We start from the raw sequence: 27,500 nt of genomic DNA, 5'->3' as shown, positions 1-27,500 counted from the left end.
TGTGGAGGTTGCACTAGTAAATGTCAGAGGGGACAGTTCACATTTTAATGATGAATATTTCTCATTACAACTTTTTAAGGAGTAAAAGGAGAAGATGATGCGGAGAAAGGACATGTAGTGTACAAGAAAGTAGAAGGTGAGTGACGGTCTCTAAAGCCCATTGTAAACTCAGTTGGTAAGGACCTTGTGCAGAATTCCTGATCCTGCTTCATCATTATGAGGGGTTCCCACCATCCCTGTGCCAAGTTCCCGGGTCTGTACACCCGCTGTGCCCATTATGAGGGGCTCCCACCATCCCTGTGCCAAGTTCCCGGGTCTGTACACCCGCTGTGCCCATTATGAGGGGCTCCCACCATCCCTGTGCCAAGTTCCCGGGTCTGTACACCCGCTGTGCCCATTATGAGGGGCTCCCACCATCCCTGTGCCAAGTTCCCGGGTCTGTACACCCGCTGTGCCCATTATGAGGGGCTCCCACCATCCCTGTGCCAAGTTCCCGGGTCTGTACACCCGCTGTGCCCATTATGAGGGGTTCCCACCATCCCTGTACTGAGTTCCCGGGTCTGTACACCCGCTGTGCTCATTATGAGGGGTTCCCACCATCCCTGTACTGAGTTCCCGGGTCTGTACGCCCGCTGTGCCCATTATGAGGGGTTCCCACCATCCCTGTGCTGAGTTCCCGGGTCTGTACACCTGCTGTGCCCATTATGAGGGGTTCCCACCATCCCTGTGCTCAGTTCCCGGATCTCTACACCCGCTGTGCCCATTATGAGGGGTTCCCACCATCCCTGTGCTCAGTTCCCGGATCTGTACACCCGCTGTGCCCATTATGAGGGATTCCCACCATCCCTGTGCTCAGTTCCCGGATCTGTACACCCGCTGTGCCCATTATGAGGGGTTCTTACCATCCCTGTGCTGAGTTCCCAGGTCTGTACACCCGCTGTGCCCATTATGAGGGGTTCCCACCATCCCTGTGCTGAGTTCCCGGGTCTGTATACCCGCTGTGCCCATTAGGAGGGGTTCCCACCACCCCTGTGCTGAGTTCCCGGGTCTGTACACCCGCTGTGCCCATTATGAGGGGTTCCCACCATCCCTGTGCCAAGTTCCCGCGTCTGTACACCCGCTGTGCCCATTATGAGGGGCTCCCACCATCCCTGTGCCAAGTTCCCGGGTCTGTACACCCGCTGTGCCCATTATGAGGGGTTCCCACCATCCCTGTGCTCAGTTCCCGGGTCTGTACACCCGCTGTGCCCATTATGAGGGGTTCCCACCATCCCTGTGCTGAGTTCCCGGGTCTGTACACCTGCTGTGCCCATTATGAGGGGTTCCCACCATCCCTGTGCTCAGTTCCCGGATCTCTACACCCGCTGTGCCCATTATGAGGGGTTCCCACCATCCCTGTGCTCAGTTCCCGGATCTGTACACCTGCTGTGCCCATTATGAGGGATTCCCACCATCCCTGTGCTCAGTTCCCGGATCTGTACACCCGCTGTGCCCATTATGAGGGGTTCTTACCATCCCTGTGCTGAGTTCCCAGGTCTGTACACCCGCTGTGCCCATTATGAGGGGTTCCCACCATCCCTGTGCTGAGTTCCCGGGTCTGTATACCCGCTGTGCCCATTAGGAGGGGTTCCCACCACCCCTGTGCTGAGTTCCCGGGTCTGTACACCCGCTGTGCCCATTATGGGGGGTTCCCACCATCCCTGTGCTCAGTTCCCGGATCTGTACACCCGCTGTGCCCATTATGAGGGGTTCCCACCATCCCTGTGCTGAGTTCCCGGGTCTGTACACCCGCTGTGCCCATTATGAGGGGCTCCCACCATCCCTGTGCTGAGTTCCCGGGTTTTTTTTTTTATTTATTTACCGTGACCAGGGTTGTACAGTGTTACCATAATAACATCATGGTAACACTGCTACCTTGGAGAAGGGATTAAGATTTTATTTTTTTTATCACTGTTTTATAAGCAACCATTTTTTTTTTTTTATTATTTTTCTGAATGAAATCCGTTCAGTGTGTACTAGTGTGGTTATGTGGTTAACATATAAAAGCAGCACTAGCAAGTGGAAAGTGAAACACAACATATATATAGATATGTGAACAAATATCAAAAAATTGGGTGAAATTCCTAAAATTATCAATAACCAGAAGTCATTGGTGTAGATCCCAAATGCATAAAGGTGCAAAAAAAAATGTAATGCAAAAAAAAAGTGTATGGCCCCTTAGGAGACCACACTCACCAAACTAGAGGAGTCCTCAACTTTTCAGTGCAAGGATCAAGCAAGTCAACAGCCCTGGAATTGATGATGCAAAAAGTTCCCAAGATGATAAAAACATTGGATGGATACTTGATAGAAAATAGTAAAAAAAGAGAAGGAAACCTATATGGTGACAACCATTAGGCTGTGTACTATACCGCTCACTATGGCGCTACTTACAGAAGCGGAGAAATGAGAACAAACACTCAGAACTTCCGCGATCGCCTTGCGTTCCACGAAGGCAGGAAATGGCGTCACCGGTTAAGCCGTTGGCCGGAAATTACGCTGACGCATTTTGCCTTTCCTCCAGGGCGTTCTCAAAGACATGCCTCCGTGGAACGCACGCTGAACAAGCGGCGATCGCGGAAGTTCTGAGCGTTTGTTCTTATGTCTCCGTTTCTGTAAGTAGCACCATAGCGCGCGGTGTTGTATACAGCCTAATGGTGTTTCGCCATATAGGTTGCCTCCTTTTTTTTTTTTTTTTTTTACACCGGTGGAGTGTGACATCAAGTATCCATCGAACGTTTTTAGCTTTTGAACTTTGGCATCATCAATTCCAGGGCTGTTCACTTGCTTGATCCTTGCACTGAAAAGTTGAGGACTCCTCTAGTTTGGTGAGTGTGGCCTTCTAAGGGGGATATTCTTCCTCCTCCTTCTTCCTCCTCCTTCTTCCTCCTCCTTCTTCCTCCTCCTTCTTCCTCCTCCTTCCTTCTTCTTCCTTCTTCTCCTTCTCCTTTTCTCCTTTTCTTCCTTTCTCTTTCTTCCTTCTTTCTCCTTCTTTCTTCCTTTCTTCTTTCCTTCTTCCTCCTTCCTTCTTCCTTCCTTCCTTCTTTCTCCTTTCTCCTTCTTCCTTCTTCCTTCTTCTTTCTCCTTCTTCTTTCTCCTTCTTTCTCCTTTCTCCTTCTATTTCTTTTTCGCACCTTTATACACTTGGTATCTACACCAATGACTTCTGGTTATTAATAATTTTAGGAATTTCACCCAATTTACATTTTTGATATTCACATATCTATATATGTTGTGTTCCACTTTCCACTTGCTAGAGCTGCTTTTTAGATGTTAACGATAATCACAATAGTACACACTGAATGGATTTCATTCAGAAAATTAATAAAATGTTTGCTTATAAACAGTGATAAAAAAAAAAAAAAAAAAATCCTAATCCCTTCCCCAGGGTAAAGAATTTCACCCAATTTACACTTTTGATATTTGTTCACATATCTATATATGTTTCACTTTCCACTTACTAGCGCTGCTTTTATATGTTTATTGTATTTAAAGTTGTAGCACTTTTTTTTTTTTTTTTTTTTTTTTTTTTATAGAGGTCGACCGATATAGCGACCGATATTTGGCATTTTTTTTTAATTAATCAGCATCGGCCGATTGTGCTGATAAAAAGGCAGATTATATTATATGTTCAGTGCGACTTACAAAAGACTTCTGTAATAGAAGTCAATATAAGTTGCCTGAAGTTGGAGTGGTTGTAAACCCTTACAACCCACTTTGACCTACAGGTAAAGGCTTAGATTAAGGCTTACCTGTAGGTCCAAGAAATATCTCCTAAACCTACATGGTTTAGGAGATATTTACCTGAAGACAGCCCCCGCTGTCTACGGCGCACTGGGTAAGCCGCAGATCGCGGTGATATGCTGCGAGTGTCGGCTCCCTGCGCATGCGCGGGAGTGACATCATCGCTGCTCCGGCGAATCACAACGCTGGAGCAGTGAGACCCACCAAGAAGATGGACACTCGGAACTACAGGGGACAGCGGTGACTTCGCTGGCTCCTGTGTCAGGTAAGTGACACATAATGGACTACTATGCGATGCGATGCGATGCGATGCATAGTAGTCCATTATGCTTTACCTTTGCAGGGAATGAAAGAGGAAGTAACACCCATCAGGGTTTACTTCCTCTTTAATCAGTGGAGCGACTTTCCTACTCTCTGGGCAGTCTGCCAAGAAAAGAACAAAGAGATACAATGTTTCTTCTTCTTCAATGGACTGAACTCCCTGTGTAGAAGTTCTCAGTTTAACCATTTAAAGACTAAATCTTTTCTGACACTTGTTGCTTACAAGTAAAAATCCTGTATTTTCTGCCAGAAAATCACTTAGAACCCCCCCAAAATTGTATATATTTTTTTAGCAGAGACCCTAGGGAATAAAATAGCGGTTGGTGCAATATTTTATGTGACACGAGGTCTTTCAAATGCAATTTTTTTGTAAAAAAAAATACACTGATTTAAAAAAACGAAAACGGTAAAGTCCGCCCCTTTTTTGTTCGTCCAAAAGTTTTGAGTACCTGTTTTTGTGTATTTAATATATGCCCTCATATTGTAAAGTGCTGCGCAAACTGTTGGCGCTATATAAATCCTGAATAATAATAATATATAGTTGCGTTTTTTTTTATTTTTTATCTAAATTATACATACAAGTGAACTGATTGGAGGTTTGTTTTGTTTATTAAATGTTTAAATGTAAGAAATTTTCTGCCTCACTTATTACTGAAGGCTGCTTTCACACTGGAGCGGGCGGAGCGTTGACGGTAAAACGCTTCCAGTTTTAGCGGCACTTTACCATCATTTTAGCGGCGCTATTCGGCTGCTAGCAGGGGGGCGCTTATAACCCAGCTAGTGGCCGAAGGAAGGGGGTTAAATGCGCTTGTGAAGCGCAGCTGCCAAATCGCATTGCATGCAATTCAGCAGTGGTGCCCATTCATTTCAATGGGCAGGAGTGGTGGATGAGCGGTATATACCACTCCAAAGATGCTGCTTGCAGGACTTTTTTTTTTTTTTTTTTTTTACGTCCTGCCAGCGCATCGCCTCAGTGTGACGGCACTCGGGGCTTCCACACAGACTGCAGGGGAGCCGCTTTGAAGGCACTTTACAGGCGATATTTTTAGCCCAAAAACGCCCCAGTGTGGAAGGTGTCTAACTTAGATTTTATGAGATGAAGGGGGGGGGAATCTGCCCAAAAAAATCGGCATCATATATCGGCCGCCGCGATTTCTAAATACCGGCATCGGCCAGAGAAAAACCCATATCGGGTCGACCTCTACTTTTTTTTTTTTTTTTTTTTTTTTTTTTTTTTTGCAGCTGCTGCAACATTTTATCTAATCCTCATTTATTCACTTGTTTTATCACCTCGGCGCCAGTTTTTGTGATTTATATTGTGATTGGCTGTTGGCTCTGATGCTGGTCGTACACGGTTAGAATATAGTTTGGAAAAAAAACGTCCGCTACGCTCGATCGTTCGAAAACGTTAGTGGTTGCATTTCGATTCTCGAAATGCAAATTTTGTGCTGATTAAAAAAAAAAAAAAACCCCAACATCTTGGATTTTTTTTTTTTTCGCAAGAGCGATTTGTAGTGTAATCGAAACGAAAATAGTTAGAAAAATCCTCAGCGCATGCGCAATTCCGCTGCTTGTATAATCGATCAAGGGCAATTGTACTATTGAGGTTATCGATCGCTAATATGTTGAATATTGGGCGGCATCTATTGCTACAATGTTGGCGTTCTCACATGCACATTCGACAAATTTTTACAATTTGCAAATGTGTTCCCCCCGAGCGATATTCTAACCGCGTATGGCCAGCATGACACTCGCACAGATCAACGCGATATTACTCATTGAATGGAAGCCATCCATTGTGTACAATTGTCATGTGATCATCTGTGATTGGTCGCAGTAATCACATGGTACCGGCAGCAGCCAGGTACATTGATCTCTCCAATGGACACACAGTGATAGATTGTCCCAATCCTGGGAGGACAGCATATGACGTCCACCTAGGCCAGTGATGGCGAACCTTGGCACCCCAGATGTTTTGGAACTACATTTCCCATGATGCTCAACTACACTGCAGAGTGCATGAGCATCATGGGAAATGTAGTTCCCAAACATCTGGGGTGCCAAGGTTCGCCATCACTGACCTAGGATGTAAGAGCTCCCAGCCGTTATATTACAATAGGCCAGGCGGGAAGCGGTTGTATATATTGATAGGCGGGTGTGTGGAAGAGTGGGTGTTCCCAGGCAGGCTGAATTTGCATACAGACCGCCCTAGATAACGCCCACATGTGATGCTGTGACCCTCCATGATTTGAAAGAACTGAAACCCAGTGAAAAATGAAAGGGGGCAGATCGGGGACAGTCGAGCTGCGGAGGAAAGAGCTAGATGATGCTGAGTGTATCCTCAAGCCAGGAGATGAGGGCGGGGGCTCTGTGACTTGCTGCAGCTTGTAATGCACATGGGGAGACGCTCACAGTGTGCGGTGATATCGGAGGAAGTCAGGAGAGGAGCTGCTACACGAGACTGAAGGGGAGGTCGGAGGGAAGAGAGTGGGGGAGGGGCAGAGAGCTCGGGCATTGGGCTCGCTATCTCTAGAAGAGCTGTCGCTGCTGTGCAAGTCTAATATTTCTCTGTGTTTTGTCTCTAGAGGAGGATGACGTTGTGATTATTAGAACTTGGGGTGACCAAGTAACGCTGATCGTGCCCGACGCAGAGGCGGTGACCAGGTTGGCTTGGAAGAAAGGTGATGTCCCCCAGTTTGAGTGGACCATCTCCGGGGTCAAACTTCACACCAATAAGATCACTCTGGAGCCGGGATCTGTCACTATCAAAAACCTGGTACCGGGAGACAGCGGATCGTATGAAGTCGACGTTCACTCCGCTGACGGCAGTGTTACCAAAAACACCTTCCAGCTGGAAGGTAGGTACCAGATCTGTCCTCCTAGAGTACGGGAGAGGTCTGCTGGGGACCAACGAGGAGGGGGGGGGGGGGGGGGTCACTCCGTTTATACAAACGGTAATTGCGGTATAGCACCACGGGAGGTTCCAGGAGCCCAACAGAGCAGGTATACCCGGATTAAAAGGCAACTCCCACTTTTGTTAGCAAAACCCATAGCAACTAATATTCTAGTATAAACGATCGCTACACAAGGCAAATAATTCAATCTTATCAAAAGTCACCTTTTCCCGTTTTTGTAACTTCTGCAGCTGCTGTAATTTTCTATCACATTCAATGCAATGTGACAACCTTGAGGCCTTCTGGTGCACATAACGTCCCCAGAAATGTCATTTCCTGCTCCTGTGATTGGCTCGCTGATTTCCCCAGAAGTTTGCGCTGAAATACAAGTCAGATTTTAGGCGTCCCCTGCAATGCAAATGTCTATTTTGGCCAAAGGGTTGTGCACAGCTGTCTGCCTCCCGCAAGCCCCAGCAACTGGAACAGAGCGCTTCTTATCCTAAAGGGATTTTCAATGTGCCTTACAGGGAATACCGCGAATATCATAAGATGAAAGCAATCAACTTTTATTACAAATTAAAAAAAAAAAAAAAAACATTAGAAAAGATAATAGAGATAAATTTAATGCTAATTTTCCACAAAAGTAGTGACAAACATCACTTGAGGATGTAAAATCCCAAAAGTCCAAGCCACATAATCTTAGGCAAGCGTCATGGGTCAATGTGTTTCGCCTTAACAGCTTCATCAGGACCCACCGTATTCAATGACAATGTAACCAAAAGAAAGTCTATAAATGTACATAAGATTTGGGAATTTATGATTTTAATTTTTTTATTTTTTTTTGTTTTTATTCACATTAATTGTCATTGAATGTGGTGGATCCTGATGAAGCTGTTATGGTGAAATGCGTTGCTTCATGACGCTTGCCTAAAATTGTGGCTTGGGATTTTACATTCTCAAGGAATCAACTTGATTACAAAAGATAATAGAGATACATTAAAGAAGACGTAAACCCTGATGGGTTTACTTCCTCTTTGATTCCCTGCAAAGGTAAAGCATAGTGGACTACTGTGCATCGCATCGCATAGTAGTCCATTATGTGTCACTTAGCTGACACAGGAGCCAGCGAAGTCACCGCTGTCCCCTGTAGTCTGGAGCATCCATCTTCTCGGTGGGTTTCGCTGCTGTCATTCGACGAAGCCGTGATGACGTCACTTCCGCACATGCGCACAGGAGCTGCCACTCGCGGCATATCGCCGTTGACAGCTGCGTGCTCAGTGCGCCTGCGCGCCGCTGTCTACGGTGCATGCGCCGTATTCAGCGGTGCCTGTCTTTTGGCAAATATCTCCTAAACCGTATAGGTTTAGGAGATATTTCTTGAACCTACAGGTAAGCCTTAATCTAGGCTTACCTGTAGGTGAAAGTGGTTTGTAAAGGTTTACAACCACTTTAATGTCAACTTTCCACCAAAGTAGTGACAGATGTCACATCATAGCTTGAGGATGTAAAATCCCAAATCAAAGTCCAAGAGACAAAATCTCAGGGAAGCGTCATGAATCAACACGTTTCGCCATAACAGCTTCATCAGGATCCCCCGTATTCAATGACAATGTAACCAAAAAAGTATATAAATTTACATACGATTTGGGAATTTATGATTTTTTTTTATTTTTTTTGTTCTTTTATTCACATCAATTGTCAATTGAATGCGGTGGATCCTGATGAAGCTGTTATGGTGAAATGCGTTGCTTTATGGCGCTTGCCTAAGATTGTGGCTTGGGATTTTACATCCTCAAGGAATCAACTTGATTACAAAAGATAATAGAGATACATTAATGTCAACTTTCCGCAAAAGTAGTGCTAGATGTCACATCATAGCTTGAGGATGTAAAATCCCAAATCAAAGTCCAAGCGACATAAACTTAGGGAAGCGTCATGAATCAACACGTTTCGCCATAACAGCTTCATCAGGATCCACCGTATTCAATGACAATGTGACCAAAAAAAATATAAATTTACATACGATTTGCGAATTTATGATTTTTTTTTTTTTTATTCACATTGTCATTGAATGCGGTGGATCCTGATGAAGCTGGTATGGTGAAATGCGTTGCTTCATGACGCTTGCCTAAGATTGTGACTCGGTCTTACCACATCAATTTGGGATTTTACATCCTGAAGGAATCAACTTGATTACAAAAGATAATAGCGATACATTAATGTCAACTTTCCACTAAAGTAGTGACGGATATCACATCATAGCTTGAGGATGTAAAATCCCAAATGAAAGTCCAAACGACATAATCTTAGGGAAGCATCATGAATCAACACGTTTCGCCATAACAGCTTGATCAGGATCCATCGCAGTCAATGGCTACTGATGTAAAGAACAAAAAATCATAAATTTGTAACTTTTATGTGCATTTATATACTTTTTTTTTTTTTGTTTTTTGTTTTTTTACATTAAATGTGGTGGATCCTGATGAAGCTGCTATTGCGAAACGCATTGATCTGATCAATGACTCTTGCCTAAGGTCATGCGGCTTGGACTTGCATCGGTTTGGAATTTTATATCAAGCTATGATGTGATGGGTCACTACTTTGGTGGAAAGTTGACTTTGAGATAGCTCTTCTCTTTTGTTATGAAGTTTGATTGCTTTTCTCTTATGGTATTGTGGTATCTCTAGATCATTCCTACTTCCTGAGCAGCATGGCTTCTTGTCCCTCCTTCATGTTACATAGTTGGTAAGGTTCAACCTGAGGGTGAGTGTCTACAATTATCCCTATCCCTGTACATTGCGTCTCATTAAGATGCTCCTCTATTATTATTCATTTAAGGTACCCATATATCGCCGTCAATTTACGCAGCGCTCCACACGTACATCACACGCTCACGTCGGTCCGTACTCTCGAGGAGCCCACAATCCGAGGTCCCCAACTCTCACCCATATACCAGGGCCGATTTTGGACAGAAGCCAATTAACCTACCAGCATGTGTTTGCAATGTGGGAGGAAACCGGAGTACCCGGAGGAAACCCGCCTAGGGAGAACATGCAAACTCCAGGCAGGTAGCGTCGTGGTTGGGATTCGAACCAGCGACCCTTTCTAGTGCTAGGTGAGAGTGCTACCCATGTCTCCATGATTTTATTTTGTTGAGAAATAACTTTGAAAATCCCTCCCCCCCCCAGCATTTCTGGCCATCTTGAGTAAGGGCGGATGATTCGTGTAAGGGCAGCATGGTGGTGTAGTGGGTAGCACTCTCACCTAGCAGTAAAAAGAGTCGCTGGTTCGAATCCCAACCACGACTCTACCTGCCTGGAGTTTGCATGTTCTCCCTGTGCCTGCGTGGGTTTCCTCCTGGTACTCCGGTTTCCTCTCACAATCCAAAGACGTGCAGGTAGGTTAATTGGCTTCTGTCCAAAATTGGCCCCTAGTATATGAATGAGGACCTTGGATTGTGGGCTCCTTGAGGGTAGGGACTGATGTGAGTGTGCAATGTAAGGGGACAATTGTAGACACTCACTCAGGATGAACTTGATGGACTGGTGTCTTCAACCTTACTAACTATAAAACTATGTTAGGGGCGTTTAGAGGCAGAAAAAAGTTGGATGCCTGGTTGGGAATCACTGATCTAGAGAGAGACATTTTCAAGTGTCAGAAGTTTCCAAAAGTACCTAATCTTTCCTACCCATCCCCCCCTATTGCCAACTGAAAGACGGAGTTCTGTTCAACATTTAATCCAAATAAAAATTCCTAACTGGGTTCAAGTGTCAGTCTCTACAGTTATTGGGCCATCAACCTCAGGAACCCCCTAGAGGCGCACCAAAAATGTGCCCAAGACTGCCTCCAGCTCAACAAGCTGGCATCCGTTATAAGAATCCTGCAGAGGATGGCAGAAAGGACCAACCTTTTTTGCACAAGGATTCCTGATCCACCAACCCGGGCAAAAAAATGAAGTTCTCGAGAGCCAACTGGATTTACTTATCCAGAAAAATACTCGAAGGAGGAGGTCAGCCCCAAGATTCTCATAAAGAAGTGGAAAGGAGCACACTGAGGCCTGGTCACCTCAAAGTTCTAATCGCCAGAAAAAGTGCAGAGTGCGCACCTTTGTGGCACTCTTCCCAGAGGAAGGACCCCTTCCGCAGCAAGGTGATGGGAATTTAGAGGAGCGAAGCAACCGATATAAAAATTAGAAAGCTCCCAGTGCATCGCCTACCAAGTCTTCAGAGGTGGTGCAAAGCTGGTGGGGCTCTGGTCCAGGTAACCCAGATTGCAGTCTAGAAAGCACCCCACATGTCTGAGGGTCACTTCCAGGCCTGCCCCCCAACGTCTAGTCCAAGCCCCCCCCAACGTCTAGTCCAAGCCCCCCCCAACATCTAGTCCAAGCCCCCCCCCCCCCCCAACGTCTAGTCCAAGCCCCCCCCCCCCCAACGTCTAGTCCAAGCCCCCCCCCCAACGTCTAGTCCAAGCCCCCCCCAACATCTAGTCCAAGCCCCCCCCCCAACGTCTAGTCCAAGCCCCCCCCCCCCCCAACGTCTAGTCCAAGCCCCCCCCCAACGTCTAGTCCAAGCCCCCCCTCCCCCCAACGTCTAGTCCAAGCCCCCCTCCCCCCAACGTCTAGTCCAAGCCCCCCCCCCCCCCCCAACGTCTAGTCCAAGCCCTCCCTCCCCCCAACGTCTAGTCCAAGCCCCCCTCCCCCCCAACGTCTAGTCCAAGCCCCCCCTCCCCCCCAACGTCTAGTCCAAGCCCCCCCTCCCCCCCAACGTCTAGTCCAAGCCCCCCCTCCCCCCCAACGTCTAGTCCAAGCCCCCCCCCAACGTCTAGTCCAAGCCCCCCCCCCCCAACGTCTAGTCCAAGCCCCCCCCCCCAACGTCTAGTCCAAGCCCCCCCCCCCCAACGTCTAGTCCAAGCCCCCCCCCCCAACGTCTAGTCCAAGCCCCCCCCCCAACGTCTAGTCCAAGCCCCCCCCCAACGTCTAGTCCAAGCCCCCCCCAACATCTAGTCCAAGCCCCCCCCCCCAACGTCTAGTCCAAGCCCCCCCCCCCCAACGTCTAGTCCAAGCCCCCCCCCCAACGTCTAGTCCAAGCCCCCCCCCCAACGTCTAGTCCAAGCCCCCCCCCCAACGTCTAGTCCAAGCCCCCCCCCCCCAACGTCTAGTCCAAGCCCCCCCCCCCCAACGTCTAGTCCAAGCCCCCCCTCCCCCCAACGTCTAGTCCAAGCCCCCCTCCCCCCAACGTCTAGTCCAAGCCCCCCCCCCCCCCCAACGTCTAGTCCAAGCCCTCCCTCCCCCCAACGTCTAGTCCAAGCCCCCCTCCCCCCCAACGTCTAGTCCAAGCCCCCCTCCCCCCCAACGTCTAGTCCAAGCCCCCCCTCCCCCCCAACGTCTAGTCCAAGCCCCCCCCTCCCCCCAACGTCTAGTCCAAGCCCCCCCTCCCCCCAACGTCTAGTCCAAGCCAAATAACGACTGTACTAGATTAGATATTTGAGGAAACCTTCGGCAGCCTGTACAGAAGAGTCTTGATTTAGGCCTCGTGCATGGTAAACAACGCAGAGCTCTGTACAGAGGGAGCAGCGCACATCACACATTGTTAGGCACATATTTAACCCCTTCATCACCCCTGATGTTAAAACTTCCCAGCCGGTGTCATTAGTACAGTGATGGTTCCTTATTATCACTGTGTTAGTGTCACTGGTGATGTCAGCGGCAGTTAGTCAACCCCCCCCCCCCACAGTGACTTTGCTTGCAACACTATCGTTGTCCAAATATATGTTGCTGATTGCCACCATTAATAGTATATAAAAAAAAAGAAAAATTCTAGTATATATCCTATAGTTTGAAAACCATATACCTTTCATGCGTAACAATCAATATACACTTATTGGGTTTTTATTTTTAATCAAAAACATATAGCAGAATACATTCTGGCCAAAACTTATGAAGACTTGTTTTTTGAGGGTTTTTTCTGGCTGTTTTATAGCAAACTAAAAAAAAGTTCTTTTTTCCTTCCTCCCTTCTTTTTGTTCCTTTCTTTTTTTTTTTCTTTTTTTTTTCTTTCTTTCCTCTTTCTTATTCTTCTTAATTTTTTTATTTTTTTTTTTATTTCATTTTATATTGCAAAAAAAAGGCAGTAGTAATCATATACGACCAAAAGAAAGCACTACTTGTGCGAAAAAATTATATCATTTTCATTTGGGTACAGTAGTAGCGCAGTGCTGAATAGAAAGAAATGGTCTGGTCATGAAGGGGGGGGGTAAAACCTTTTCCCGGAGGACAAGTGGTAAAATATATTGTATATCACAGCAGCTAAATCTGTGTCTCTAGTGTGTGTCCAAACCTTCATACCAGAAATAACACGTTCTATTTATTTTATTTTATTTTTCTACATTTTTTTTTTTATTATTATTATTCCAGGAGTATATCATGAGTTTGGCAATTCTAGAGCAATGTTTAACCGCTTCAGCCCCGGAAGTTTTTACCCCCTACCTGACCAGAGCACTTTTTACAATTTGGCACCGCGCCGCTTTAACTGACAATTACGCGATCATGCAATGCTGTACCAAAACGAAATTTGTGTCATTTTTTTTTTTTTTTTCCCACAAATTTTCTTTTGATCACCCCTGTGATTATTATTTTTTGCACTATAAACAAAAAAGTAACAATTTTGAAAAAATCTATATAGTTTTTTTTTTTACTTTTTTTGCTATAATAAATATCCCCAAAAATATATTTTTAAAATAATTTCTTCCTCAGTTTAGGCCGATCTATAGTCTTCTGCATAAAAAAAAAAAAAAAGCAAGTAGAGAGGATAGGGATTATTGCTGTGCCGAAACAACTCAATCAAAAGTTGTTAAAATTATAAATTTTATTACATATCATCAAAAACAGATAATACATTCAGACAAATTCATATTTAAATAAAAACAAAACAAAAGGGGCACATCTTATTTACTATTGGCCGGAATGGTATAGGCCAATATATAATTGCGGGTCAAGTCTTCCCTACATGTTTCGCCAAGACATTGGCTTCTTCAAGGGAATAAGACGGTACCGGTGTTAAGAGATGACTCCCAGTATGTCCCGATGCCAGGGAAAATAATCGGGGCGTTGTGAAATTGATGGCAGCAACACGGTTTAGAAAAGTTGGGACAGTGCAACAAAAAACGGTGGCGAAGTGCGTGCTACTAACGAGGAAGAGCTGGGTCCATAGAGGCTGATGTGATCTTCTAGTTATTTTCTGCTCCTAAATCATTTCTCTTGTGTTTTTTTTTTTTTTTTTTTTTTCAGTGGTCAAGCAAGGTAAAACAGAAAATGTTATGTTGAAGGTGGTGAGAAAGGTGGACCCCCCCGAGGACGGTGAGTATGTTGTGTATATCTCTATGAACAAGGCAATCCGCAGCACATGTACAGATGTGTAGAACACATGGGAGGAAGTGTCGGGAAGGCGTGGCTTCTATTGGGTGGGGGGCTCGGAGTCACCTGAGAAATGATGGGCTATTGGTCCTTATGACGTCCACCTCACCCTTTGTGTGCAAAATGATCGAACGTTTCATGTTGCCTGTATGTATAAGTACAACCACTTGATGGGTAAATACTATAAAAATGCCATGCAAAGTCTAGTGTGTGTTATTAAGAAAAAAAAAAAGTTATACTTCCCTCCTCTGTGCAAGGGTTTTGCACAGAGTGGCTCCGATCCTCCTTTTCGGGGTTCCCCGCAGTGGAGCCACTGGCTCCTCCCCTGCCCCGATGGAGGAGCACTTTTTCCACAGGGACACTCATGCGGAGGCGCGATCCCATATCCTGCTGCTGCGTCCATTGACACAGACGGCATGACTCGCCCTCGACTCCCGCGTCATTGCATTTGATTGGCAGCAGCGGGAGCCAATGGCTCCTGCAGCCATCAATTTAACCAGTCAGGACACGAGACACGGCTGGAGCTGGTGTGCCCGCCGCTGGAATGATCAGGTTCAGGTAAGTAAAAGGCGGGCTCTGGGGTTCTTTTCATTTTTAATGCATAGAGTGTATTAAGGTGAAAAACCTTGAGGGTAAAAATAAAATGAAATAAAAAGTATATGGATCCTTGGCTTACGACTTGCCAACGCTCATAGGGGAAGGTACCTAGACATTGCAGCAGAAGACACACAGGGATGGCCTGTAAGGTTGGACCCTGTGGACTGGAACCCTATGCAATGATCTATTGCCTGGTGGACCAGTAGGGTGCTGTACAGGTCCAGGGCAGTGATCCCCAGCTGGGGAGTCAAGTCCCTGAAGACCCTTGTGGCAAACCCTGGTTTGATGGGTGCTTGCTCCTCCCTCGAATAACAGTGCAGTATGGAGTAGTGGAATAAATGTCACATGACCAGCATATGTAACGAAGCAAATAAGGTAATTAGAAGTATTTTATTACTCTAGCTCAGATGTCTCCAAACTTACTAAACAAAGGGCCAATTTACTGTCCTTCAGACTTTAGGGGGGCCAACATCAGTAGGATAAAACAATCCCACATGATTGGTGTCAGTGGGAAGAATAGTCCCCTCTTATTGGTATCACTAGAGGAAATTGTGCCCCATCATTGTTGTCATTGGGCCCCATTGTTAGGGTCATTGGGAGGAATTTATACCCTTCATTGGTGTCGGTCAATAATATAGTGCCCCAAGGAAAAAATTCCTTAAGAATAAATAGTCCGTACAGAATGTGTAATGAGGCACCTCGGATGAGTGAAGACATGCCAGAGGATAGTGGAAAAGAAAAATCTTCCACCTTTACCCCCAGCACATAGAGCCCCTTACCCCAATATGTTGACCAGCCAGAAAATAAGAGTGCTCAAATGGCCCAAAGGCAACATCAGGCTTCAACCATGTCCTATCGTGATTATAAACTGCAGATGCTCTTCCCCCCACAAAGGGTCTTTCCAAGCCATGTTTCTGGCCACTAAAGCATATAAATCAAAGGGAGAAACAAAACTGCCTCGTGGTGTAGTAGTAAAACCACTTCAACATTTATTAAAAACTCCATGTACTCACATTATTCATAATACAACAGGCATGAAAAATTTCAAGCCAGCAAGATGGCCGTAGACCTCGTACGCGATGACATCACGTGTCGGAGCTCCACCCAATGCGTTTTGTCATCATTGGCTGTCTTCAGGGGTTTCTAAAAGGGAAGCGTCGGCCAACAAGATGGATGTAGACCTCATACGCAATGACATCACGTGTCGGAGCTCCACCCAACGTGTTTTGTCATCATTGGCTGTCTTCAGGGGTTTCTAAAAGGGAAGAGTCGGCTTATGCGGCTCCTGTTCCCTCCGTGTCCGCCTGCCTCCTCCACTGCTGGCGCTGGCTCCATGCGCTCTGATGCTCTTGGATGGTGGGTCGTTAGTCGCGATCTTTCCATCCCAGAGCATGAGCATGTGCTTCCATGGTTTAAGCTCACCAGCCACATCGGAGTGCTCCATGGGTTGAGCACCCTTGCCCTAGGGGTCACCTTGTTTCTGTGCAGATCTGATTGCCTCCACCTGACGCTCCTTTATGGTGGAGGTCACCGTTGTGACAAGGGAGGAATTCTCATTTTGCGGCCTCTGAGTTTCAGCAGCAGCTTTCCATACTACTTGCTGGTTTGGACCACCTTGGTCAATGGATACATTTCCCTTCTCCTCTCCTATCTTTACTGCAGAGGAAGAACCAGTGGAGGACAAGGCAGAGAAACAAGTCTATTTCAGTAGAAGGAAAAGCAGAAGTATCTTCCCCAGAGGGCTAAACTCCTTCAGATCCCTAGGGTTGGAGTTGCCTCATACTCAAAAAAAAGACCTATGAAGTTCCTCACAGATGTTGTCCGAAGTTCCTGCTTCCTGAGTCCTTCACTTCAAAGGTTACAGGATTGTGATCACAGCATCCCAATCCTTCCCTACGCTTCTTCATTTTAAATGTTTTGTACCTGGGCTCAGCTCACCCTAACAAGGTGTTCATTCCTCCATAAAGATTCACTCAGCAATACCCCAGGGAAAGGGAATTCACAATGAAATGGAGTATGCCTTTGTGGGATCTGACATTCTTATATCAAGACCCTCATGTGCCCAGTGAATGAGATCCCAGTATTTAGGGATGCCTTGAAAACATCTGGTGGCTAGACACGCTGTTGGGAGCAGCTTTACAAGCAGCAATTGAAGCACGACGAGCGAGGGATTCTACTTGTGACGATACAGAATTGAATGGAAACCTGGTGGATTTTCCATCTATTCTTAGTTTTTCAGTGGAGGCCTTAAAGTGTTGCATACAGCAGCTTTTGCATCTCGGGGTCTTATGTGTACACATAGATGGGATCTTTTAGCTGAAGTGGTGTTCAGCCTGCAAGAAACATCTGGAACTTACCTTTTCAAGAGGAATGTTTATTTGGTCCTGCTTGGATGTCTTCACCCACAAGGTGACGGAGTTTATCGCTTTAATAAAAAAAAAGGCTAAGCCTATGATTCAAAAAGCTGTTGCTCCTTCTGCTTTGAAAGGCATTGTGATAGAACCCAGGCACCCTGACTGGGTATCTCCGCCAAGATGTTGCTTCCCAATCGCTGGAACACGAGATCAGTAAATCTGGCTATAGTTACCACAAGAATGAATGAATGAAATACTTGTATAGCGCACAATGCGAACTGAATCGCCTCTAGGCGCTGTGGCGAGCTTTGATCATCGGCTAGAAGAGGAAGGTCTTGAGTTTTTTCCTAAAAGCCAGGTGATTTTCTTCCAGGCGGATGTTGATTGGTAGAGCATTCCATAGCCGAGGCCCTTGGACAGCGAATCTCCGATCCCCCTTGGATTTATACCGGGCTTTGGGCACGAGGAGGAGGTTTTTGTTGGCTGATGGAAGACTGCGGTTTGGTGTGTAATGATTTATTTTCTCCATTAGGTATTGCGGAGCTTCTCTATGCACACATTTGTGGGTGAGGCAAAGGGTCTTGAACGTGATCCGATTTTTTACGGTTAGCCAATGTAAGCTCCTCAGTGAAGGAGAAATGGATTCCCAGGGTTTTTTCCCTGTTATCAGCCTTGCCGCCGTGTTTTGGATCAGTTGTAATCACACAAGTTGATATTGTGGTAATCCTATGTAAAGCGAGTTTGCGTAGTCCAGTCGTGAATTAATGATTGTTCCAACTACCACTGCTTTGTCATTCTTTGGGATAAAACTAGAACTTGACAACGCCAGTTTTGGAGTAAACCAGAATAAGAACAGTTTATTTGAACAAGAATACAGGCTTTTATACACTTGAGAAGGTCACTTACCACATTACCAATGACCCAAAGATTTACCCAATGGTTTAGCCAACGAGGTACTGCTGACTCTTGGCTAATCCCATCAAAGAGGATCCATAATTCCTTAATGACTTAGTGCCCATCCAGACTATTCAGAGATTTCATTGCAGGTCAGACTTGCTGTCATCGAGCTTCCGAGTACAATACACATTATCATAAGTGTAAACACAGCAAACCTTCAGACAATAGCAGGAGACCTACTTGAAATAAACACATTATGGCAGGGGGCCCCAGACAGGTGGCTTGCCGATAACATCAGCTATGGGTCCCATCATGGCCTTTTTAATGTCCTTTTGCATTACATAATAGACAATTTTCCTAAATACTTGTAGCTCCCTCAAATGCTAGGTCCCATAGTTGGTAGGGAGGGGGCTAGCATTCAGTCCTTTCCAAAAGCCTCTGTCCCATGTGAGTCTATCCTAAGCATTCCTTTCACCAGTCTAGGGCCTCGCCTTCCAGGCCCAAATGCCAGTCCCAGTTCCATAGGAAACCATGGGCTCCAAAGCCGGGGAACAAGCCCTCTTCACAATGAAGGGATACCCTTTTCATCCGTTTGCAAGCCTTCACAGAGGTTTGGCAGGGGGTTGTACTAGCTGACTAGTGGCTACTAGCTGAAATTGCAGAGACTTCTCCCTCTGTGCCTTCGAATGTTTCTTTAAATCCACAAAGATTTGCATTCTTACAGTGCCTTGAAAAAGTATTCGTACCCCTTGAAATTTTTCCACATGTTGTCATGTTACAACCAAAAACGTAAATGTATTTATTGGGATTTTATGTGATAGACCAACACAAAGTGTCGCATAATTGTGAAGTGGAAGGAAAATGGTAAATGGGTATTAAATTTTTTTTTTTACAAATATGTGAAAAGTGCGGTGTGCATTTGTATTCAGCAGCCCTCCCCCACTCGAGTGAATACTTTGTAGAACCACCTTTCACTGCAATTACAGCTGCAAGTCTTTTTGGGTATGTCTCCACCAGCTTCAGCTCTGGCTGGATGTTTCGGGTCGTTGTCCTGCTGGAAGGTGAACCTTCGCCCCGGTCTCAAGTCTTTTGCAGAATCTAACAGATTTTCTTCTAAGATTGTCCTGTATTTTGATCCGTCCAGCTTCCCTGTCGCTGCTGAAGAAAAGCATCCCTGCAACATGATGCTGCCACCACCATGTTTCACGGTGGGGATGGTGTGTTCAGGGTGATGTGCAGTGCTAGTTTTTCACCACACATAGCGCTTTGCTTTTAGGCCAAAAGGTACATTTTGGTTGGTCTCATCTGACCAGATCACCTTGTTCCACGTGTTTGCTGTGTCCTCCACATGGCTTCTCACAAACTACAAATGGGCCTTCTTATGGCTTTCTTTCACCAATGTCTTTTCTTGTCACTCTTCCATAGAGTGGAGCGCACGACTAATAGAGCTGTGGATCTCTGCAGCTCCTCCAGAGTTACCATGAGCCTCTTGGCTCTTCTCTGATGAATGCTCTCCTTGCCCGGCCCGGTCAGTTTAGGTGGACGGCCATGTCTTTGTAGGTTTGCAGTTGAGCCATACTCTTTCTATTTTCCGATGATGGATTGAACAGAGCTCTGTGAGATGGTCAAAGCTTGGGAGATTTTTTTTTTTTATAACCTAACCCTGCTTTATACTTCTCCACAACTTTATCCCTGACCTGTCTGGTGTGTTCCTTGGCCTTCATGATGCTGTTTTTTTTGTTTGTAAGGTTCTCTAACAAATGAGGGCTTCACAGAACAGCTGTATTTATACAGAGATTAAATTACACACAGGTGGACTGCATTTACTAATTAGGTGACTTCTGAAGGCAATTGGTTCCACTAGATTTTAGTTAGGGGTATCAGAGTAAAGGGGTCTGAATGCAAATGCCCCCCACACTTTTTTAGATATTTATTTGTAAAAAAAAATTAAATTCCGACAAGCCCCCCACCCGCAGACCCCGACAACCAACGGCTAGGGTTGTCGGGAAGAGACCCTTGTCCTCAAAAACATGGGGACACCTCAGGGGGCCCCCCCTTCCCCAAAGCATCCAGCCCCCATGTTGTTGAGTGCATGCGGCCTGGTATGGTTCTGGAGGGGGACGCTTGCTCCTCCCCACCCCCTTTCCTGACCGGCCAGGCTGCGTGCTCGGAAAAGGGTCTGGTATGGACTTTAGGGGAACCCCCATACCGTTTTTTTTCAGCGTAGGGTTACCCTTAAAACCCATACCAGGCGACGGGGCTCGCAATGTGTCAATCTCGCCAATGAAAGCGGCGACATTAACTTCCTTCTCTTGTCCCGTCGTACCTGAAGTCACGTTCAAAATAAACGGACTTTAGTCCGTGTTTGGGAAAGTCCGGTTGACCTCAGCCAAAATTCCGGCGGATTGTCTGCCGGACCTAGTCTGCCAGAAAGCCTGGTCGTGTGTGTTAGTCCCCTCATTCGGAAGGTCCGGCGGACCTCCGCTGCAAAGTTCGGCGGATTGTCCACCGGATAGTCCGATCATGTGTACGCGTACTAGAGTCTGCAAAAGACTTAAGACTGGTGTGGAGGTTCACCTGTCAACAGGACAACGACCCTAAATATACAGCCAGAGCTACAATGGAATGGTTTAGATCAAAGCATATTCATGTGTTAGAGTGGCCCAGTCACAGTCCAGACCTAAATCACATTGAGAATCTGTGACAAGACTTGGAAATTGATGTTCACAGACGCTCTCCATCCAATTTGACAGAGCTTAAGCTATTTGGCAAAGAAGAATGGGAAAAAATGTCCCTCTCTAGATGTGCAAAGCTGGTAGAGACACCCCCAAAAAGACTTGCAGCTGTAATTGCAGAGAGAGGGGGTTCTACAAAGTATTGACTCAGGGCGGCGCCATACAAATGTCCCCCACACTTTTCACGTATTTATTATTAAAAAAATTGGAAAACCATTTATCGTTTTCCTCCCACTTCACAATTATGTGCCACTTTGTGTTGGTCTATGACAAAAAATCCCAATAAAATACATTTTTAGTTGCATCGTGACAATACAGTGGTGTGAAAAAGTGTTTGCCCCCTTCCTCATTTCCTGTTCCTTTGCATGTTTGTCACACTTAAGTGTTTCGGAACATCAAACCAATTTAAACAATAGTCAAGGACAACACAAGTAAACACAAAATGCAATTTGTAAATGAAGGTGTTTATTATTAAAGGTGAAAAAAATCCAAACCATCATGGCCCTGTGTGAAAAAGTGATTGCCCCCTAAACCTAATAACTGGTTGGGCCACCCTTAGCAGCAACAACTGCAACCAAGCGTTTGCGATAACGCGCAATGAGGCTTTTACAGCGTCCTGGAGGAATTTTGGCCCACTCATCTTTGCAGAATTGTCCTAATTCAGTTACATTAGAGGGTTTTCGAGCATGAACGGCCTTTTTAAGGTCATACCACAACATCTCAATAGGATTCAGGTCAGGACTTTGGCTATGCCACTCCAAAGTCTTCATTTTGTTTTTCTTCAGCCATTCGGTGGTGGACTTGCTGGTGTGTTTAGGATCATTGTCCTGCAGCAGAACCCAAGTTCGTTTCAGCTTGAGTACACGAACAGATGGTCGGACATTCTCCTTCAGGATCTCTTGGTAGACAGCAGAATTCATAGTTCCTTTTATCACGGCAAGTCTTCCAGGTCCTGAAGCAGCAAAACAGCCCCAGACCATCACACTACCACCACCATATTTTACTGTTGGTATAATGTTCTTTTTATGAAATGCAGTGTTCCTTCTACACCAGATATACTTGGACACACACCTTCCAAAGAGTTCCACTTTTGTCTCATCGCTCCACAGAATGTTGTCCCAAAAGTCTTGGGGATCATCAAGATGTGTTGTGGAGAAATTGAGACGAGCTTTGATGTTCTTTTTGCTCAGCAGTGGTTTTCTCCTTGGAACTCTGCCATGCAGGCCATTTTTGCCCAGTCTTTTCCTGATGGTGGAGGCATGAACGCTGACCTTAACTGAGGCAAGTGAGGCCTGCAGTTCCTTGGACGTTGTTGTGGGGTCTTTTGTGACCTCTTGGATGAGTCGTCGCTGCGCTCTTGGGGTAATTTTGGGCGGCCGGCCACTCCTGGGAAGGTTCACCACTGTTCCATGTCTTCGCCATTTGTGGATAATGGCTCTCACTGTGGTTCGCTGGATTCCCAAAGCTTTGGAAATGGCTTTATAACCCTTTCCAGACTGATAGATCTCAATTACTTTCTTTCTCAATTGTTCCTGAATTTCTTTGGGTCTCGGCATGATGTGTAGCTTTTAAGGATCTTCTGGTGGACCTTACTGTGTCAAGCAGCTCCTATTTAAGTGATGCCTTGATTGTGAACAGGTGTGGCAATAATCAGGCCTGGGTGTGGCTAGAGAAATTGAACTCAGGTGTGGACAACCACAGTTATAGTATGTTTTAACAAGGGGGGCAATCACTTTTTCACACAGGGCCATGATGGTTTGGATTTTTTTTCACCTTTAATAATAAACACCTTCATTTACAAATTGCATTTTGTGTTTACTTGTGTTGTCCTTGACTATTGTTTAAATTGGTTTGATGTTCCGAAACACTTAAGTGTGACAAACATGCAAAGGAACAGGAAATGAGGAAGGGGGCAAACACTTTTTCACACCACTGTATGTGGAAAATGTCAAGGGGTATGAATTCTTTTTCAAGGCAATGTATAATCTCATGATCCTCTTCTATCTCAAGGAGTGATCACTCCAGTTCCAGAGGATGAAGGGTTTCACGGTTCTGAAACCGAATAGTGATGTTCATCCCATCTTGGAGCTTTAGAGATATAACGAGATTTCTCTGCTAATATAGATGCCCCACATGGAATCAGTGGCAGTCTGTGGTGATCTCTTTTAAACAGTTAGTCAGTCGCCTGACATTGGTGGATTTCAAAAATGCTGTCTTGCATGTTCTAATGTTTTCCACAAGTCCTGCAATTTGCAGGGGAGAATTGCCTCTTTGTGACTCGGCTCTCAGGGTGTTCAGCAGGGTTTTGGCCCGTTTCTCGGGCTACTGCATGCCCAAGTTATTCCTGATATAGGATACTTGGACAATTTTGGAAGGAATAGTCTGCTTCTCTGCTGAAGAGTGTTGTGTTTCACATGATGCACACTTTGAAGTGGTTTAATTGGGATGTTAATTTACAGAAGATGGCCTTAGTCCCGACCGAATTGACCCTAGGGACAAATATATTACACTTGGGACCCTGGTCTTTTTCATGACTATGAAAACTCCATCCATTCGCTTTGCATAAGGTTGGTTGCCTCCTTCGAGACAGTGCCCTTTGCCCCCATGTTTATTCCAGGTCCCACCAATGGAATGTATTGGCTGTATGGAACAGGAGAATGCTTTGGGACTCCTCTCTGTTAAAAACCCAACATTACTGTTATTGGACTAGTGGATTTCCAAACGGATGCTGGAGATGAGAAAATCTTTCCTCCCTTTATCCTGTAGTGTTTTAATTTCGGGCACCAGCCTGAAAAGCTGGGGTGGAGTTCTGCACAATCTCTAGGTCCAGGAAATAATCCTGGATCTCCATATTACTGCACTGTCTACCATCCATACTGCTTGGACCTTCTGGTTTCCAAGTTCAATGCAAAGCTGGGCAGATTCATCCCCAGGGATCCTCAAGTGCTGTGGTGGATGCTCTGGGGACACCAGGGAACCAGTTCTCTCCCCAATTTTTCTTTCAGCCATTTATAGTTTTATACCTAGTCTCCTTCGCAGGATTAGAGTAGAAGGAATTCTGGTGACAGCTTTGGATTTTCCTGATTGACCCGACCTTCTGTCTCATGCTCCAATCTTCCTTCCTTTTTTAGTCATTGGCTTAATGGCATGACGGTTACAGACAGGGTCTTGAGAGACGAGGGAGTTTGATTCTTCCATTCCACTTTGGTGAAAAATGGGGATCTAAACACACCCTGATATCTGTCTTTTGATATACAGAAGAAGACTGGGGAGCAAAGATTCCCCAGTTCCCTTTTCTGCAGCCTCAGCTGCACTGGACAGGGAATGGTTGGGAAGTGCTCTGTGCTGAGCGGCTTCCTGTTTTACAAACTGTGCTTCAGTCATAAAAAAAACCTAGTCAGTGATAAGTATTGATCATTGACTACGTTCATTCAGAAAAGGAAGGGGCCGGTAAATTGCACTGGCCCCTTCCTGCTCTCTGCCCTGAAATCATCCCCCGCAGCAGCTGATGGGAGTGGTGAGAAGGAGAACCCTGGCAGCACTGTGGGGAATGGGCAAGGGAGCACATGGGGGGGGGGGGGGGGCGGCTAACACCAGAAAGAGGAACCTGGTGAGGTGGGGTGGCATTGAGTATTTTCTTCCCTACAGCAGCTGAATGTTGGTGGGATGAAGAGGAGGAGAAGCTGGCATTGTTGGCTTTCAGCTGCTGCAGGGAGGAAAGTACAGGTATCGGTTCCTCTGTCCACCACCCCTATTCTCCATGCTGTGAGGTCAGCAACCAAGGGAAGTGATCTACTAGTCCCTTTTCCAACCCCTTCTTTAGTCCTTTCTCAAAAGGTTTTATTTCCACTTCCGCTCACAGAGTTCCAGAATTTGCTCCTCTTTCCTATGGCAAAATGTTCCTGCTACCTCTCCATGACAGGTTGGTTTTTTCAGCCACAGCCGTCATTTTTCCCTAAGGTGGGTCTTTTCATTCCATCTCAACCAGGGCATTGTTTTGCCTTCTTTCTGTCCTAAACCATGGACACCAGATGACATGGTTCTTCACATGGCTGGTGGGAGTCTGTACATAGCTTCCTGAGAACATCTCAGCACCCGGCCTCAGTACTCCTCTCAAGAGCCCTTGGTGCTTTTGCAAGCAATAGGCTGGTTTTTGGGAGCAGTTATGCAAATTTTAAAATGCCTTGATGGGAGGGTGAAGTGGTGGGCATTCATAGGTGGCATGTGTTGGCATACAGAGCCGCTCGGATACCATCGACATGTGATGCTGAGCCTCCATGATTAAAAACTGAAATCCAATGAATCAAAGTTCTGGGGCTAGGGACAGTCAGGCGGAGAAGGAATGGGCAAGAAGATGCTGGATGTCCTAACCTAAAAACTAACTCCCCCCTCCCTCCCCCCTAAGGATCTCAGTGTTTTGCCAAAGAAAACGCACCCCTCTTCTATATACTAGCTTGTGCGTTATTCCCAGTCTATCTTAAATTTTACAATAAGATGAAACGTTTTTGGCCATGTTCTGTAGTCGGCTTCCCCTCTCCCTCCAGAGTGTTCTTAGTTTCCACCCATCTGCACCATATCTTCCTAAACTTTTTTGGGAGCTCCTCTAGCTTCGTAGGTCATCTTATACATTCTTACGTCCGTATTAACAATCTTTAGCCACATTCCAAGTGTCAGCAGCTCCTCGTGAATTCACCTCCTGGCAAGAAGTTTCCTTACTGCAAAGTATAGGATCCATTCGTCTCTTCCTGGCCAAAGACCCCCCCAAAAGGCAACGTAAGGGAGAACATATATATTAGGCAGGTCAAATTGCTCTGAAATAAATTCAGATACCTGAGACCACAGTGGTCTCATCTTCATACATTCCCGTACCATGTGGAGGAAGGTGCCTCCCCCCCCCCCCCCCCCATGCATTTATGGAGTGCAGAATCCCTTCTTCACATTCGATAAAGTCTCATTGGCGTATAGTAGGCCTGGTGTAGGTATCTAAATTGAATCATTTTATCCATGGAAGAGATAATAGATCCCAGATATGCATCTACTACCTCCTGCCACATTTCCTCTGACAACTCCGGGATGACCACCACCCACCTTGCCTGAGCTTTAGATGTGGACCCTATTTCCTCCAGACTAACTGCCCTATAGTATCTAGAAATTCATTTAGCTGGATCCGGAATCAATCCGAACCTTTTCCAGTCCTGTGTTTTGTACATGAGGCTTATCGCTCCCGAATTGCACATGACGCAACTGCTCATACCGAAAGAACAACGTCCTAGGTATGCCAAACTGGTCCCCCAGCTGTGAAAATGTGGACAGACCCTCCTCCTGACACGTGTGATGCAGATATTTTATGCCATACTTAGCCCAGGTCACCTGTCCATCTGGTAGTTTAATAAATTCCCCCAAAGATCTGTTACCCCATAAGGGGTTATTTGGAGATGGCCGTAACGGCTCATCCTTTCTCCGTTGGGAACAAAGGTGGAATATTTTCCCAGGTAGTGCCATGACTGATCCCACCTTTCTTCCCAGAACCCCCTCTCCTATACACCATATTTTGCAGGGTTTCTTGTGAGGTGGCAACCGCTGCCTCCAACAAAGTAGTGGCATTGGGAGACTGGGGAAAAATATCGCCAGTGTAGGAAAGATAATTGTGAGGCAAAAAAAAGTAGGAACGCAAGTCCGTAAGGGCCAATTCCCCCAATGTGACGGGTAACTTCAGGCTCGCCAGAGGTATCCTGAGGGCTTGTGATCCCCACAAAAAACTAACAATAATAGAGTCGATATGTTTGAAAATCCTCATAGTCGCAAACCCCGGGGAATTGGAGGGGGTGTACAGAAATTTGGGGAGAAAAATCATCTTAACTACTTAAAGACCGCCTCATGTAAATGTACGTCCTCTTTTTGAAGAGGGATATCTTGGTAACGGCGGCAGCTGTTGCCACAACTGAGATATCCCTCTTTACAGGAGGACGGTCCTGTGTACCATAACGGTGCTCTCCGCGGCGGGATCACCGTTATCAGCGGAGGGAGAGGTGCCACTCCCGCTGCTTACCGGAGCCGTCCATAGTGGCGGAGGCGATTGGTTCCTCTTCCTAGCGGAGTATGGAGACAAGTGAGGCTAAGATGGCCCCCCACTCGTCTCTATACCATAGGAGGGCGGAAGCGACGTCAAAACGTCACCCATACCTCTTAAAGGTATATTTTTTTCAATGTCTTTTTTTAAAATTACATTTTTTTTTTTATTGCATTTAAGTCCAAATATGAGATCTGAGGACTTTTTGACCCCCCCCAGATCTCCTATTTAAGAGGACCTGTCATGTTTTTTTCTATTACAAGGGATGTTTACATTCCTTGTAATAGGAATAAAAGTGATCCATACATTTTTTTTTTTGTGTGTAAAAATAAATAAAATCAAGTAAAATAAAATAAGAAAAACATTTTTTTTTTTTAACCCCCCGGTCCTGACGAGCTCGCGCACAGAAGCGAACACATACGTGAGCAGCGCCCGCAT

General features: G+C 45.8%; 1 protein-coding gene across 1 annotated transcript in view; it reads left to right on the top strand.

Moving 5' to 3' along the window:
- The window catches only part of LOC143981466 (uncharacterized), an 86,701-nt gene that overhangs the window by 39,713 nt on the left and 19,488 nt on the right, over positions 1-27,500 (top strand). The window contains exons 6-8 of the mRNA XM_077479347.1: positions 80-136; positions 6,690-6,962; positions 14,284-14,352. Coding sequence (XP_077335473.1) covers positions 80-136; positions 6,690-6,962; positions 14,284-14,352 — 399 coding nt within the window. The remainder of the gene's footprint in view (positions 1-79; positions 137-6,689; positions 6,963-14,283; positions 14,353-27,500) is intronic.

Source organism: Lithobates pipiens, unplaced genomic scaffold (genome assembly GCF_037356315.1).
Source record: "Lithobates pipiens isolate NorthernLeopardFrog02 unplaced genomic scaffold, aLitPip1_a1.2 Scaffold_16, whole genome shotgun sequence".
In the NCBI taxonomy this organism is placed as follows: domain Eukaryota; kingdom Metazoa; phylum Chordata; class Amphibia; order Anura; family Ranidae; genus Lithobates; species Lithobates pipiens.
The sequence above is the reverse complement of the archived record's forward strand: the minus strand, read 5'-3'. Positions and strand labels throughout refer to the sequence as shown.